This window comes from Heptranchias perlo, chromosome 1 (assembly GCF_035084215.1).
Source record: "Heptranchias perlo isolate sHepPer1 chromosome 1, sHepPer1.hap1, whole genome shotgun sequence".
NCBI lineage: Eukaryota > Metazoa > Chordata > Chondrichthyes > Hexanchiformes > Hexanchidae > Heptranchias > Heptranchias perlo.
This window is the reverse complement of record NC_090325.1, coordinates 171,123,230-171,141,360: the sequence shown is the minus strand read 5'-3', so window position 1 is coordinate 171,141,360 and position 18,131 is coordinate 171,123,230. Positions and strand designations below refer to the sequence as shown.

General features: G+C 42.5%; 1 protein-coding gene across 5 annotated transcripts in view; it reads right to left on the bottom strand.

Annotated features, from left to right (window-relative positions):
* The window catches only part of ints10 (integrator complex subunit 10), a 65,325-nt gene that overhangs the window by 35,132 nt on the left and 12,062 nt on the right, over positions 1-18,131 (bottom strand). For all 5 annotated transcript variants that reach the window (XM_067993653.1, XM_067993663.1, XM_067993670.1 and 2 more), the window contains 6 exons: positions 15,106-15,245; positions 7,644-7,725; positions 6,683-6,823; positions 5,006-5,177; positions 3,555-3,724; positions 935-1,071 (listed from right to left, as the gene is read on the bottom strand). In XM_067993653.1, the coding sequence (XP_067849754.1) occupies positions 935-1,071; positions 3,555-3,724; positions 5,006-5,177; positions 6,683-6,823; positions 7,644-7,725; positions 15,106-15,245 (842 nt within the window). The remainder of the gene's footprint in view (positions 1-934; positions 1,072-3,554; positions 3,725-5,005; positions 5,178-6,682; positions 6,824-7,643; positions 7,726-15,105; positions 15,246-18,131) is intronic.

Sequence of the window (18,131 nt, the reverse complement as noted above, 5' to 3'; positions counted from 1 at the left end):
TAAAAATCATAAGGAAAAAATGGACACTCAGCCAAAGAAGGAGATATTAGATGGGTTGACTAAAAGCTTGGTCAGAGGTGGGTTTTAAGGAAGGTCTTTAAAAAAGCAGAGAGTCGTGGAGAGGCTGAGGGGTTTACAGAGCATGGAGCATATGCAGCTGAAGACACAGCCATCAAAGGTGAGGTGATGGGAGTAGGGAGGCAGAATCAGAGTAACTCAGAGGCTGGAGTCATTGGAACTGAAAATTCGAGGGGAGGGAGGTAGTAGTAGCGCTGGTGGAGGTTTCAGATATAAGGGTGATGCCAAGATGAGATTTAAACACAAAGATAAGAATTTTAAATGAGGTTTTGGGGGACCGGGAGAACGTAGGTCAGCGAGGAGATGGGTGATGGGTGGGCAGAACTTGATGCGGATAGACTATGGCCAGATGAGTTTTGGATAAATTGAAGTTTATGAAGGGTGGAGGATGGGAGACAATGCAGGAAGGCATTGGAATAGTCTAGTCTAGAGGTGACAAAAGCATGAATGAGGGTTTCAGCGGCAGATAGGCTGAGGCAGGGATGTTGAGAATGCAACCAGTCAGGCTCAGCCTGAGCAATGGCTGGAGAGTGGGATTGAATTGGTCGCGAGGGCAGTTTGTGGCGGGATCCAACGACAATGGTTTCAGTCCTCCCCATGTTGAACTGGAGGAAATTGCAGCTCATCCAAGACAGATATCAGATAAACAGACTGATAACAGAGGAAGTTGAGGGGTCAAGAGAGGTGGGAGAGGAACAGCTGGGTGTCATCAGCGTATATGTGGAAGCTGACCCCTGTCTGCAGATAATGTCACCAAGAACAGAATTACCAAAGGTCTGATACCAGGCCATTTACAGCAGGGAGAAAAATAACTTTCCAAAAATAATGAAAAATCCAAGAGACATAGATTTCTCACCAATGTTTTTTCCCTCCCATCTCCAAGTTTCCGTCTTTTATGAATGTGTTTACTCCGATCGATGTCCACATCACCATAGATATTTGACAAGTCATCCAACAGAATAAGAGGAATTTGGTTGCTGGAAGGGCTAGATGCTAATAAGAAAATTATTATTTTTAGCTGTCAAAACAATGTGCACAAAACATTTTTAAAAATCAATATCAGCATTAACAAGAACATATTCTGCTACCTTTTGGGAACTGCATCACAATTTATTTTATTTACGGGATATATTGAATAAGAAGTGCTCTGATAAATATTTATGGTGTTAAAATCCAGCACTCTCTTTGGATATAGATCGTTAATGGTAACAGTGCCACATAACTCAGTGAACCTACAGGGCAATGTTTGCTGTGCAGTTCTGCAAGGACCAACACTCACATCAACAGAGATACTCAGATGCACATGCAATTCCTCTTAGCTACTTTCAATGCTGGTTCTTGCCATATCCTTGTTAACTGGTCAACTGAATCATTCAGATTTATTCCTCTAGATTTCTCTAAACATTTTTTAAAAATTGTTAATCAAACAAAAAGCTGCAATGAACAGAAGTGCACATTTTGTGAACAGAATGGGTCCGTTTCATTGGAGTGAAAACTAAAGGTGATTCCCAAAGCCATTCACTAACAGAAAGCTTTTGGGATTGGACAAAAATTTTAAGAATTTCAGCATACATGGCACTACTATTAATATGAAATTTAAGCTAGTCCACATGATATGTGAGGCATGTCAATAATATACATCATATAAAAAAACAAATTTGAAATATGGTTTAAAGTAAATCTAAGTTATGCAGTTGACTGTTTTCTGACACAACAAAGGCTTCGGAATCCTATTATCATTGTATCACATTTGGTCACTGAATCTTATGGGATAATGAGAGGCTATGGAGTGTATTATAAAACAGCAACAAATTAAGGGTATTCAGATAACATCAGAAATTGTGGGAGCAAAGATTGACTGATCTACCAATGTCAAATGAATTACATCCTTGAAATATATTCTAGTCTGTGATATTCTATTTAATAACTGGAATACACAATATAGTTTATTTCATTTCTGGAATGTTATTCTGCCAATGGTAGGCGTCATGGCAGATAACAACCAACAGCAGGCTCCTATGATCAAATCTTGTGATTTGGACTGAAGTGGTACCAGATTTTTCACTGTATGTTACAGGGTGAATAGAATACCCTAGCAACACACTGCTGTCTAAGTATCATTCCAAAATTTCTGCCACTGTATTAAATTGTCATTATGCATCTTTTAAAACTTTGCAATGTTTCATCTGCTTTTGTGAAAGGATGGCACCAAATAGGAAATGAGGCAATTTTTCACTTGCACACTAAAATAGCAATGTTAGCATTTATTGACACATTTTAGACAAATTTACAGTGATGCTATAATTCAGTATACAAATCTATGAAAGCAGATTAGGGGGAACTGCCCCACTAATTCTGCCAACTCAAAGCAAGACAGTTTTTTTTTTGGGAGTGGAGCAGAAAGGTCTTTTCCCTCTCAATAAGTATTTGCCCATCTCTCTTCTTGACTCTCTTCAAAAAGGTCTCTGTCCCTTTCCTTCTCCTCCCCACCCCCCGGATAGAATTTCCCTCTACTGCTCCTCATCTCAAACGGGTATCTCTATCTTAAGTCCATCTTATTCGCTGCCTCCACAACCAGGTCCAGAAGATGGTTTTCTGTGTCTCCCTTTCCAGTTACGCCCCAGAACTGGCACTCTCCATCCTCAACAGCGTCTCTCTCTTTCTGCCCTTCCCCACATGGATCCCTCATTCCTTAGTCTGCAGCACTGCTGCAATGGAGATAATCAGGAATTCATACATCAGACATACTCCTGAGCATATCACACTTCCTCACCATCTTCTCCATTTCTTTTATCGGCCCTCTGCTCCTTTCTCTCATTTTTATCCACTTACCCCTTTTTCTCCACTTACTCTTCTGTTTTACCTCTCTCTTGTGTGTACTCCTGCTACGCTTCCTCCCCATTTCCTGCAGCATTTGTACTATGTGGTAAGACTGCAAAAGGGGAGGGGGAATGGACCACAGGAAAAGCAGAAAGTAAGGAGGGTGCAGGCTGTAGAAAATAGGTAAATGTAGCTGTGGGGACATCAGATAAAGTTGTCGTTAGCCTATGAAGGATGTAACCAACCAGGAAGGGGAAAGGAGAGATGAACCTCGAATTCAAGATGTTCAGAGACCATCATAAAACTGAAGAGGAGGAGGGAAGTTGTTGGAGCCAATTCTTTTGTGGATTTTTTATGCATTTATTATGTAATAAATTTTATTTTTAGGGCTTTATATTGGCATAGTTAATGAACTGTCACAGCAGCTTGTTTCATGCACCTGTAACATCCCGATTTTAAAATTACTACAACCTGTCAACAAGACACCAGTACATACCTTCTCACATATTCCTGATTACTAGCTTTCCTTATTTTCCTTCCTGCATCTGCATACATGTGAAATTTTACTGTAAAATATGGGAATCCCTGTAGATATAAGAGCACTAATTTTGGTCTACTTGCTACAGTGTTATTTTCCTAGCAATCCCTTAACTAACCTTGGAATAGCGATGGCTGGATACTGCAGACATACTGGAATGCATTCTTGAAGAAAACCAGCATTGTAGAATAAACAACTTGGTTCTTATACTTCCTGTGGCCTTCGTCATCAAAGCTGTTTATATATCTGCATAAATCTTTCATCCTATGCAGAATTTCACCACAATTCCTGAAAGATGAATTTGAAAGAAAATCTGGAACTCGGAAATGATTGGAATACTTGAAGAAAAACAAACCTCAACAAACCTGAATTGTCAATTTAGACTTCAAGCTACGATACTAGACACACCATCAGTTTTTAAGAAACGTTGTTTGTGTTGCATATATATATTTTGAACAGTCAGCACAGAAAGAATGAATGCAGTGCAATAACACAGCACTATGTGTGGGCTGGTTCTGAATCAAAGAATCAATCTCTCCTCTAGTTCACTTTTAATCTTTGAAATTTTTAGATAGCTGCTCGTGTCAACTGAGTGGGAAGCAGTGCTTCGACCCAACCAAAACTTTTTTTTAAATTGAGAAGTTGAGGTACAGGAGAGCACCAATGTTTAATATAGCGTTAGAGAAGACAAGGTAAAAAAGGAAATAATGATTACGTAAAGTCAAGCCTGAATTTTAAAAACTTGAAGGAGGAAGGAAAGACTGAGGGAGGTTAAGGGTTCAATAGCTTTGTGGTCCTAGGAGACTATGCATTGAGTCTTGATTTCAACACAATGAGGATGTTAGGGAGGAAGAAAAGCATATAGATCAAAATATCTGCAGCTTGTGAGGAACAAGAGAAGAATGTTTCAAGGAGTAATTCAGGAGAAATATGACAAAATGTCAGGTATCAAACATTTTTTCTTACAGTTAGGAGACTTTCCATAATGTACTAGTAAGAGATCAGATTTGAATTTTTACCTTGGTTAACTCAAATTATTTCAAAAAGTTATCCAGTGTCTTCAGCTTCTATTAAGACAGAGCAGCTTAACACCCAACTAAGGATTCTGAGGCAGCTGAAGGACAATCTGTTGGCTGATGCTACAGTTTATATAAACTTACTAAAATTGAATCATGTAAATAGTTAATATTAATTTCTTTATGAATTTCTAACGGCCTTGGACAGATTGGAGGAAAGCGGGTAGAAAAAAGGGGACTCCTCTTTCACATTGTTAAAGTGTGCCACCTAACCGGTTGACCAAGTTTAGCCATCAACTGCCTCCATTGAGATGTCTGTGGGTTGGACACTCCCACTTAATCAACCATGAAAGACAGCCTAGAAATCAGAGTTTTGTTTTTTTTAACATGCTGTAGGGTGAAAAAAATGATTAAAAATTTTAAAATCCTTTTTCCCACAAATAAAAGTTAAAATAGCTCATCTGATTATAACATTAAAGTGCAATTTGGAGTATTTTTCCACAATGCTTATCCCAGAATGTAGTGGACCATAATGCGCAATCGGAATTCTAACCTGTTTGCTTTGTCCATCTGCCACTCACACCTCATTGCCACAATAGACAGGATTTCAAACAATCTTTCCCATGGTTCCACTATCAGTGATGACTTCTCAGTCAGGCCTTCAATGATATATTTCTGAGTGCTCCGCTTGGTGGGTGACTTTATATCAGCGGTATCTTGGGAACCTGGCAGAAGACAGGAGTAAATTCATTTGTTATCTGTTCATTGACTGCTAAAGTGGGGAAAAAAGCTTGTTTTCCATCCTCTACAGATCTTTCAATTTCCATAGCCTAATTCTGAAAAGCCTACCCATTCAGAATTCATACAAGGAGACATATTCAAGAGTCAAATTCTTCTCCATCAAAACATTTCTGACAAGTCCAATTTACTAGGCAAATTAGAACTAATTTACATTTTGAATTCACAACAATGAACAGTCCCCAGAATCTGCCAATTCTGGTCTAATGCATGTCTTATACTAAGGGGTGTGCTCCTTACAGTCAGTAAGTCATCTGTGCCAATGTGTATAATTGAAATACTCCTACTTCCCCCCCCCCCCCCCACCCAATGTGAACCCTAAATGTCTCCAAGTATTATGTCACTGATAAATAATTCTGCTGCAATACAGGTATCATTTAATTACTCAAGAAATGCAGCATCAGTGGAAATGCAACACCAGATAAAAAGGGATGAGGCCAAACACTAATAATTCAGGTCACTAGCGACCATTCCAGGGAGTAGCAGGCCTAAGGATTCCACATAAGAAGGAATTTCTGAATTAAGCAGTACTGTTGGATGAACCACGGTAGTCAGGTGCTTCCCCTAAGCGAGAGCGAGAAATAACATGGACGGCAAGATTTTCTGCCACATTCTGCCAGTTTTCTGGCATGAGCAGAATGGACAATTGCGCAGGTAGCCAGACTGCCAGGACCCACCCACTTCTCCTGTAGCGATCTTCCGGCATCTACCTAGATATGGGCAGGAATACTCTAATAAGGGGATAATGACAGTAACATTATATGTCATATAATCCTCATTAACAGCTTAGCAATGCTGGAGTAAAGAATGACTGTGTAGAACAGGACTCCAGCATTTTCAGGGCCAGTAGGACACGTCACTAATCTTATATGGGCAATGCAGTGAGTCAGGTCGATGGATAGGCCATTGAAGACGACACTGGAACGGGTAGATTGCTGGCAGTTTCTCCAAGCCAGCAAACTATTTGTATTGGTCATGGTTGCCAGTCCCTTTAATCTGATGCAGGGGCTGTGGTCCCAAAAAAAATCACAAGGCTGACCATGGAAACTTCACCAGGTTCAGTGACGGGGCAGACAGAAATCTCTCCCCACCTTCCGGTGACATTGTGACCAGAGTGGAAAGTCTCACCAATAGTCACTCTGAACCACCCCAGTAATATTTCCCACCAGTCAACTATTGAGAACCTTTGGCAGAGGCCTGGGAACAGAGCTCCAGACTTAGAAGAAGGGAAGCAAAATAAAAGACTAACTTACCAAAAAGAAATGCTTAAAAATTGCAAAAATTCAATTTGCACAGTTTTACGCAAGTGACCATTAATAAATTGCATTTTTAAAAACACACTTTCTAACAGCAATAAAAGCAGTCCTTTCTCTTATATCTGGCCCACACTGACCATGCAATACTGGACTCTTGGAAGAGTGCATTGCATTACCTTGATGCTGGCTTTCCAACGAAGGAGATCTGGTAACGTAACCAATATAAAACTCTGCTGCCTTGTGGAGATACTGATACAACAGATTGGCAGGTAATCGCACATCAGGGTTGTTAATAATTAGAGGTAGGACATCACACACTGTAGATACAAAGGTACATTGTGTTACAGAAACATTTACATTACCATAAGAGAAAAGTTTCATAAGTGATGTAATACTAGTAGCATAAAAAGAGCTAAATTATGCACTGCCCCACCCTCAAATAAATTGCAGTTATAGCAAGAGAAAAAATAACCCATGCTTATAACTTATGTTAAGAAGGAAGAAAGAATCAATAAAGATTATTTTTTTGGAAGCCAGAAATCATTGTACAGCAATGATGGACCCTAATTCTTGGATTATAACCCAACATCATAACACCATAAGAATTATAAATAGATGCAAGGTACTTTACTAGATCTTCAGGTAGCACAGCTTTTTATTCCTTCCTTTTTTCTCCTCTCACCTCCTGAACCCAGTAACTGATTTTGAGGTATGGGCCCATGGGCAGCAGTCGCCACCTGGCACCTCTTCTGATTAACCATTCTTCATGTGTCAATCTGAACGACAAGCATCAGCAGACTGTACATCGACAACGGCATCACATCTACGCCTGACCGACGGCCATACACATGTACATTGCATTGTAAGTAGCAATGAGAAATAGGACCCTGCTTCATTCTTCTCCTGCCCTAGCCTAGGAGCATTAAGGTGCACTGCTGCCAGAACTGCTCTGGTTGAGATTAGCTACTCAGCACAAGCCAACGATAAAGACTGAAATTTTACTAATCTATATGACTCAGAGCCACACCAAATGGTGCATTTACCAATCGAGTCATCAGGACACTCCAACTCAGAATAATCCAAGTATTGCTGTTAAAAACATTCAGATTTTCATATTGATGCTTTTTTCTTTCTTACCAAATAACTTTCTAAAGCAGTTGACAGGTGAGTCTTGATCATCAAGGTTTTCAGCTTCCAATAAAGTTTCACCAAGACTGACCTAATTTATGAAACAAAATAAACATACCCAAAATATTTATCACCATTACATCTTTGAGTACTCAAAAAATCTTTCAAATTTTCAAAATCTATCTTGTTAAAAATCTTGCATTTAGCACGCGTCATATTTCAAAGCCCGCAGTGTCACACATGCAAAGAGTAGGTCACACAGTATGCAGTACAAAGATCAGTACAGATGATCTAGCTCATCCTTCCATAGAAACCCATGATTCAGCCCCCCACCCGATCACAATATCTAACTATCTCTTAAATGCTTTCACCACACATCCCAGAAGACCATTCCCAGAATCAATTAGTCTTTGTGGAAAGTGCTTTCTGACATCAGTCCTGAACTTATCTTTTAACAGGTTGCTCCTACGTCCTTTGTTTTGCAGTCATGGTCTAACTTGAAAAGTGTGCCCGATTAACCTTTTCTATTCCATTTAGTCCTATATATATATATATATATATATTATATACACACACATACCTCTATGAGGTCCCCTCTTACTCACCTCCTTTCAAGACTGAAGAATCTAAATTTTTCTAACACTTGCTTCATTGGCTCAAATAACAAACTAACATAGTTAAGCAAACAACGCTAACTGCCCGAACACCGCCGATGCGGCCGACTCCATTTTGAAAGGGACCTACCCCCAGGTGTCCAAAGCTCCCACCTATTTCAGGCAATAGGCCCTTTCTAATAAGAAAGGCCCCTTTTAATATGGAAATCAGGGTCCCATGACTTAAATAGGGCCCCAATTGCCAATTTAGGTCAGAACTGGTCGAGGCCTATGCCGTGCACACTGCGACCAGTCCCATGGGTGATGGAACCAAAGAGGCCCAGCAAAGGTGAGTGCTGAATTATTTTTGAAGGCCCCGGAGGAGCAGGAGTGCTCGTGACCTCCCCCCACCCCCCCACCCCCCCACCCCCCCCGGCAGCTGTCCTTCTGGAGGTCGCCCTGGCCCAATCTTGAGGCCTTAATCCAGCGAACTACATCGGGACGCCTGTTTGGCAGCCCATAGCTTGCCTGCTAAATTTAAATGAGGCCGGGGATTCAAAATAGCAGGGGCCTCTTCGCTGCTGGAATGGGCGGCCAACCAGCAGTCAAAATTGATCACCTTGTCTCGTGTTCTGTTTCCATTTTGCTCTTTCTCTCCTGCGTCTATACTGCTCTTCTTTCAGGCTTTCGACCGTTCTTTCCTGCTACTTTCTCATGCATTTTCTTCTGTCTTTTTGAGTGGGTGGTGTGGCATGGAAGGGAGGTGCTATAGGCTGCATGGTGCATTTTGCTGTGATGGTTCCCTTAACATCCCCTACTTCTACACCCTTGCGTGTTGTTTTTCCCCCATCACATCACATGCCACTTCCCTTCCTAGTATCCACTCACAGCTATCATGTCTATGCCCTTTTCCCGCTGCACTATTCCCTTAAGCCCGAATTACCACTAACCCCTCACTACACTCCTGGTGCTTAGCCCTCCATTGTCTTCCTATCATACTCTTCCACTCATCCCCTATGGCCTGCAGTCACCCATCCCGTCCGCAACACCCTGCCTTTCATGTCCCATCCTTTTCCCCAATCCCTTATCCCCTCCTCTCAGTCCGATCACGTGCCCTAAGCCGTTATTCCCTTTCGCCCTCCTCCATTTCCTTACCTAATCAGCCCCCATACCCTGTATTCATTCTCCAAAACCCCTCTGCTTGTAACTCCTCTTCCCTCTACCTCATCCTCAGTGTCATATACCTTTAACTTCTATCCACTTCCCTCCACCATGCTTATCTGAAAGGCCCATCCCTGTTCTCCTCCCCCTTCCTGTCCCCCCTGAGAAGCTCCCCCTTGTTCATGGGTTTCCCTGAACTGAAAAGCCAGCAATTCCTTTTTAAAGCATTTATACCACTCTAAGTAGATTACAGCACTATGATCTATTTATTTATACCACTATAAGCATTTTAAAAGCAAATTTCTGGATTCCCAGTGCTGAGAAACCAGAGAAAAAGTAGGTCGTTGGGGGGGGGGGGGGGGGGAGGAGACAGGGATAATGGGTCATCGGGGAGGGAAAGGTGGGTAGGGAACAAGAGGGAAACCAGACGTAAAATGGTGTGGAACGGAATCAACACTTTTGGGGCCATAACATTTTTATCATTTAAAATTGGTAGTTGACGCAGGCGAGGAGTGAGATCCGCCAACATTTTTAGGGCTGGAGGCGGAAGACATTCTTTAAAATGGGCAACAGGAAAAATTTAGCCAGAAGGAATCCAGACAACAGATATATAATCTATCGTATATTAAGATGTGAGGATTCTAAAGGTACTGCACCTGTAACGTAATGTGACTAATTGACAAAAATAGGGCACAATCTAACGTTATACGACGGCCCCAAAATGAACCCGCAATAATAGTCAGGTACTCCTTGCTGAAATAAATTGTGATTGTGACCTCGCAGGAACCGTCAAATTGGGCAGAAGGTACTGTGAAACAACCTGTGTCGTCTGAGTTCGAGAGCCGTCAATTTAAAACCCAACTGAAAGTTACCAAAGTAATTGCACACTGTACGTCTGAGAGTTTTCTAAAGAAGTTTACACAGAGAAGTAATGTAAACCTGAATACTGAGCACTAGTGATAAAACAGTGGCTCATAGGGAGTGATCAGCGATTACAGAAAACCACAGAGACACTGTGAAAGTCAAATAATGTAAACGCACAAACCCAGTAAATATCCGGTTTAATATCTTCACCCACAAAGTGAAAATTGCAGAACCCTCCCCATGAGGACAAAGCAGCCCACTTGATTGGCACCCCATCCACCACCCTGAACATTCACTCCCTTCACCACCGGCGCACTGTGGCTGCAGTGTGTACCATCCACAGGATGCACTGCAGCAACTCGCCAAGGCTTCTTCGACAGCACCTCTCAAACCCGCGACCTCTACCACCTAGAAGGACAAGAGCAGCAGGCGCATGGGAACAACACCACCTGCACGTTCCCCTCCAAGTCACACACCATCCCGACTTGGAAATATATCGCCGTTCCTTCATCGTCGCTGGGTCAAAATCCTGGAACTCCCTTCCTAACAGCACTGTGGGAGAACCTTCACCACACGGACTGCAACAGTTCAAGAAGGCGGCTCACCATCACCTTCTCAAGGGAAATTAGGGATGGGCAATAAATGCCGGCCTCGCCAGCGACGCCCACATCCCATGAACAAATTAAAAAAAATTGGGGCAAAATCCTCTTTCCCCTCCTCCACTGACAGCAAATAAGACTGAACCCCATGCCTGCTCAACTAAATATATATTCTTCCCCAACAACCCCCAAAATTGGACAATAAAGCCAGTCATCCGCCTCAATTAATAATTCCTGGATCGAACAGCAACCACCATCCTCCACTCTGGTGAGCTGAAACCCTTCAAGTCAACTGGAAATCCAATCCACATCTCCCACTAACTGAGCAGTAATTCTTGGATCGCAAATTCACATTCATCACCCTCTCTCCGCTCCCCACCACCCCTGTAAGAAAAACGTAGGGAGAGGATCTGAACGTCGCATGCCGTTATTAATGCGCAAATCGGCCAGCAACTTGTAGCGAGGAAGAGATACCCTGTGAATTGCAAATTGCCACAAGTTGCTGGTCGATTTGCGCCGCTCCGCCATTAGCTTTGCGAAAACGGCATCTCGCGCTTAACCTCCCCGTGATTTTCATAAAGTTGCTGCATTTGCACATTAACTGTCCATTAAACTCGCCTCAAAGTTAAGTCTAGTAATTAGCAGCGCAATGATGGCGGAGTCCAGCACGTGAGTGCAAAAGACAAGGCTGAAGCGTTTGCAACCATCTTCAGCCAGAAGTGCCGAGTGGATGATCCATCTCAGCCTCCTCCCGATATCCCCACCATCACGGAAGCCAGTCTTCGGCCAATTCGATTCACTCCACGTGATATCAAGAAACGGCTGAGTGCACTGGATACAGCAAAGACTATGGGCCCCGACAACATCCCAGCTGTAGTGCTGAAGACTTGTGCTCCAGAACTAGCTGCGCCTCTAGCCAAGCTGTTTCAGTACAGCTACAACACTGGCATCTACCCGACAATGTGGAAAATTGCCCAGGTATGTCCTGTCCACAAAAAGCAGGACAAATCCAATCCGGCCAATTACCGCCCCATCAGTCTACTCTCAATCATCAGCAAAGTGATGGAAGGTGTCGTCGACAGTGCTATCAAGCGGCACTTACTCACCAATAACCTGCTCACCGATGCTCAGTTTGGGTTCCGCCAGGACCACTCGGCTCCAGACCTCATTACAGCCTTGGTCCAAACATGGACAAAAGAGCTGAATTCCAGAGGTGAGGTGAGAGTGACTGCCCTTGACATCAAGGCAGCATTTGACCGAGTGTGGCACCAAGGAGCCCTAGTAAAATTGAAGTCCATGGGAATCAGGGGGAAAACTCTCCAGTGGCTGGAGTCATACCTAGCACAAAGGAAGATGGTAGTGGTTGTTGGAGGCCAATCATCTCAGCCCCAGGTCATTGCTGCAGGAGTTCCTCAGGGCAGTGTCCTAGGCCCAACCATCTTCAGCTGCTTCATCAATGACCTTCCCTCCATTTTAAGGTCAGAAATGGGGATGTTCGCTGATGACTGCACAGTGTTCAGTTCCATTCGCAACCCCTCAGATAATGAAGCAGTCCGAGCCCGCATGCAGCAAGACCTGGACAACATCCAGGCTTGGGCTCATAAGTGGCAAGTAACATTCGCGCCAGATAAGTGCCAGGCAATGACCATCTCCAACAAGAGAGAGTCTAACCACCTCCCCTTGACATTCAACGGCATTACCATCGCCGAATCCCCCACCATCAACATCCTGGGGGTCACCATTGACCAGAAACTGAACTGGACCAGCCATATAAATACTGTGGCTACGAGAGCAGGTCAGAGGCTGGGTATTCTGCGGCGAGTGACTCACCACCTGACTCCCCAAAGCCTTTCCATCATCTACAAGGCACAAGTCAGGAGTGTGATGGAATACTCTCCACTTGCCTGGATGAGTGCAGCTCCAACAACACTCAAGAAGCTCGACACCATCCAAGATAAAGCAGCCCGCTTGATTGGCACCCCATCCACCACCCTAAACATTCACTCCCTTCACCACCGGCGCACTGTGGCTGCAGTGTGCACCATCCACAGGATGCACTGCAGCAACTCGCCAAGGCTTCTTCGACAGCACCTCCCAAACCCGCGACCTCTACCACCTAGAAGGACAAGAGCAGCAGGCTCATGGGAACAACACCACCTGCACGTTCCCCTCCAAGTCACACACCATCCCGACTTGGAAATATATCGCTGTTCCTTCATCGTCGCTGGGTCAAAATCCTGGAACTCCCTTCCTAACAGCACTGTGGGAGAACCGTCACCACATGGACTGCAGCGGTTCAAGAAGGCAGCTCACCACCACCTTCTCGAGGGCAATTAGGGATGGGCAATAAATGCTGGCCTCGCCAGCGACGCCCACATCCCATGAACGAATATTAAAAAAAAATACCCTTTTAACATGATAATTATTAATGACTGCCAGTCAACCTCTCTTGCCCAGAAAGTGAACAATTATAAGTGTGCAGTCTCATTGCTTCAGGTTGTGAATTGTTTGAGGAGATTTTAAAAATGTTAAATTTTACATTTTTTTTTCCTTACTTTTCCTTTCTGTCTCGTTTTTCTCTGTCTCTCTCTCAATCCAATCTTTCTTTCCCTCACTTTATTTCTCTTTCGGTACCTGATTTGACATTGAATTCACCCATTCTCCTTCACCCTCCTTCTCAGTCCTTCCTCTGTTTATTTCTCAATCCTTAAATCTTATTGGTTAAGGAGATACACTGTTGGTCCCGTTGTTCACCAAGGTCCTAGATGCCCTGTTTCCCTCGCCGCGCCGTTATCAGCTCACACTTCCAGCAACTTTATGGGCAAAAAATTTTAAAACTTAAACATGCACAAACAAGTCTAACTAATGGGGCACGCCGCGAGATGCACCGCACCAGCAAAATCTGGCCGAATAATGCAACTTAATGTCAGGATGCCTGCAATTACAACATGACAGCCAAATGTTCACATGGGTTCTTGCCATTATGTTGACATACAAAGCGTGGCTGAAAAATCATGACACAGAAGTAAGTTTCATATGCACAGGAAATGCACACTATTCACAAGACTTTTAACATATTCATAAAATCTTTATAGATTAAGGGCACAGCTACATAACTAACAGTGCCATTAAGCACAGACACTAAATCCACACATTAGAATGCCTATTTTTAGCATCAAAAACATCTGCTTACTTTATGATTTGAACATTTTATTTCAAAAATTTACCTGAAGGTGACGTGTCTTTCACAAATCTACAGTGGTCTAATTTTGTAAAAACTGAATGAGATTTTTAAAAATCCATTATCCTCAGCATACTCCAGCAGTTAGAAAGAATAAGCATTTTACTCACAAGTTGATAATCACCAGGCCCCCCACATTCCAACCACTTGAGGTCATATCTCAGTTGGATGGGATTTCTCCATTCTTGTCAAGGGCATTAGATAGGAGTACAATGGAGCATTTCCACTCACAGGTAGCCTCCCGTTGGTCAATATTTGGAGTACTGTCCCACCTGCTGGCTGGGGACATGTGGCATTCAGTAACCTAGATCACATTCCACTGCTGGCTGCAGCAGGATCTATTGCAGATCATCCCCGTATGCTCATTAGAGGAAAATACAGCTTTCAACAGGGAGAAATGGGAAATAATCTATTTTTTGCAATGTTGGGTTCTTTGATTTTGACTTTTTGGGGTAGGGGAGGACCAAGTTATTTCATTCCATTCTCCCCTTCTCTACATTTTCCATGTCTCCTTATATCCTGTACTGGCCCTGTCCAGGATGGTAGGAAAGCAAATTGCTTGCAGATAACTGACAATGGCACTGTGCAATTCCCACTAGGAGTTGTGGTCTGGGGTGACAGTCCCTCTGAATTTCCATTCTGATCTGTAAAGAAATGTCCACCCTCTGTTAAGCATCACCTTCAATAAAACTGCTGAGGTTGGGTACTCACCATGTGGCAAATCATAGACTTGACCCCCTGTGTCCCATTTGACCACTATGTGCTATAAGTTTTAAAATCATAGAAAGCAGCACATTCAGAACAGGTAGCTTACTAAAGATCATTTCAGTTCAGAAACAGCATCTCAATCAGAGTAAAAAGGAGAAACTACTGCACACATTTTAATCTTATTTTTGTTACACTAACAACAGAACTGATCTATAGCAATTGCTGAAACAGAACACATCACACCAGAAGTGACAATTAGTTCACAACAGTAAAAAATTAGATCAGTATTTTATGAATATACATACCCCATGCTGTACCACAGATTCTGGGAACCGTCTCAAGAGAAGCAGCAACATTTCTGCTCTCTCCAATGTGTTGAAGCACTGTTCTGTGGCTTTAAGAAGCATTTCACATTGTATTCGACCTGGAAGAGTCTCGAACAGTCCTGAAAAGCAATTTAACAGAGTTTTTTAAATTGATGATTCATGTACAACTGGCTCTTAGAAGTAAATTATTTGTACTTCAATATCTCACAAAGTATTCACATTTGGTTCATGCAGACCTTTCAGGTAGGATATATGTCACGTCAATACTTCATGAACTTCATCCTCCGTCTCTCCACTTCCAGAATGTGTACATTCACAGTGCCATTACTCAATGCCTAAATGACAACAGTAACGATGCGGTAATGATCCAAACGGGAAATTGACCGTGGAGGGATTTTAGGATAATGATGAGAACTTTGAAATCTCACTGTCAGCTCTTCCTCAGCAACTTGGATTGGAAATTAAAGACCAGGATCCGTTTAAGAGGTAGTCAGACTGCCATATTAATTTTAAAACGGAGCCGGAAGGTGTTCAGCTCAGCAAGCTGGCAAGAAGGGCTCACAGGAGTGGCAGGAGTTCGAGAGGCCATGGGGGGTTAGAACTTAATGACGGGTAATCGCACTTTAACAAGGTGCGAACAGCTCCTTGAACTGCCTGAAATAGTCAGCGCGCTTAATACGGTTTAAGCTGCACCTTTGTAATTGAAGCTTCTGGCAATGGCAGATGGCACCAATATACAGGCAGCTGTCCGGGATAAGCAGGGATGGTGTAAGTGATGAGGACTGTATTGTGGTTTTTTTTAAGTAGTGACAGCACCATCCTCTGGAAGAAGTGAGAAGAACAAATGTTACCTCTACCCACTGATCTCTACGGACTGGTGTTACAATCTTGAGAAATCTAAAAGAAAACGCAAGTCTATTTCTCTTAATTCAAATTATCTGATAATTCAATTTCTAGCACTAAATTCCCACTTTTCTGTGTTATTTATATATCTTATTTCAAATTACTAGATAATTTCATTTTTTTAGTGCAAAATAACTTCAAATTATTTGGAATAGACTATTTATATTACAAAATTACTGAATTTGCTGGTTAACTGCTTTTTCCATAACCCTGACAAACCCAGCAGTGGTGCTGCAACACACAATTATGTTATGCTGCGGATCCAAAACCTATCAGACAGGATTAAGTTAAAACACTGATCGCCCAACCCCCAACACCAAATAACAGCAGGTGAGGAGCGCTGTGGCAGTTCTTACATATGTATGATTGCACTACTGAATTACTTTAGTCCGTCAAATTAGAAGGACTGTCTCACTTAGCTGCATGAACCCTAATTCAGCTTACTTTCCTGTTGTCAATACTTTCTGTGCACCCCTCAACTTACAAGTGTGAGGTCATCCACTTTGGACCTTAAAAGGATAGATGAGACTATTTTCTAAATGGTGAAAAGCTCAAAACAATGGAAGTCCAAAAGAGACTTAGGGGTCCATGTACACAGATCATTTAAATGTCATGGACAGGTACAGAAAATAATCAAAAAGGCTAATGGAATGCTGACCTTTATATCTAGAGGACTAGAATACAAGGGGGTAGAAGTTAGGCTACAGCTATACAAAGCCCTGATTAAAACACACCTGGAGTACTGTGTTCAGTTCTGGGCACTGCACCTTGGGGACGATATATTGGCCTTAGAGGGAGTGCAGCGTAGATTTACTAGAATAATACCTGGACTCCAAGGGATAAATTACAAGGCGAGATTACACAAACTAGGGTTGTATTCCCTGGAATTTAGAAGATTAAAGGGTTTTCAAGATATTAAGGTGAACTGATAGGGTACAAAGAGAAACTATTTCCGCTGGTTGGGGAGTCTAGGACTAGGGGACAAAGCCTAAAAATTAGAGCCAAGACTTTCAGGAGTGAAGTTAGGAAACACTTCTACACGCAAAGGGTAGCAGAAGTTAGGAACTCTCTTCCGCAAACGGCAACTGATGCTAGCTCAATTGTTAATTTTATATCCGAGATTGATAATACCTTTTGGTTAACAAAAATCTAAGGGATATGGGGCTAAGGCGGGCATATGGAGTTAGGTCACAGATCAGCCATGATCTCATTGAATGGCGGAACAGGCTCGAGGGGCTAAATGGCCTACTTCTGTACCTATGTACAGGAACATATTTTGCCAAATTGGAGCCTAATTATTTCTCCTTACTACTCTTCTCTTACAAAAAGGAAGATCACTGAATTTGCACAGAATTCCAAAGCACGGTGTCACATGCATGTATTCATGCTTGACTTATCTGCAGATTTTTTTTAATTTAAGGGTTATTTCTCATTTCCCCTTCGTATCCCTTCCCATTACATGCATCATTCACCAGCTAAGATGACTTGTTGCCAGATTTCTGTTAATATAGTTCTGTAACTGGCCACTGGCAGACATAAAAGGCACCCCAGGGTAACTCACCCTCCATTGTTCCCCTTTCCCTTCTTTAGGGGACATCTGGCCTCCAGTGGACACCCCCTTCCCCCCCTACTTGCAAAGTAGAAATCAGGAATTTGTTGTGTGAGGAACTGCAGGCTTCAATCTCAGTCCTACCATCTGCGGCACAAAGAATTAAGATGCAAAATCGCTGTGCCTCCTTGCTTTTTATTTTAATTCAATTCATACCACTAGAAACCAATATTTATTTCAAAATAGAAGCCTTCTGTATACAGAAAATATTAGAGGGCTGATGTTGAATTACAAGTCAGCAATCCAATCAAGAGGATCAGATGGCTACATAAATGATGACAGCTAAACTCAGTTAGCTAAAATCCAAGATTAGATTATTGCCTGTAATTTGCTGACCATCAACTAGCATATGGAGGTTAGTTTATTTTTTCCTAAACTGGCATAGTTTTTCACTGGTGACAACTTTGACATTTTTTTGAATGAGATGCTATGGTGCCTGGTTAAAATTTGATTTGTGACACAGAACCCCACAGGATAATGGGCCATTCTGGAT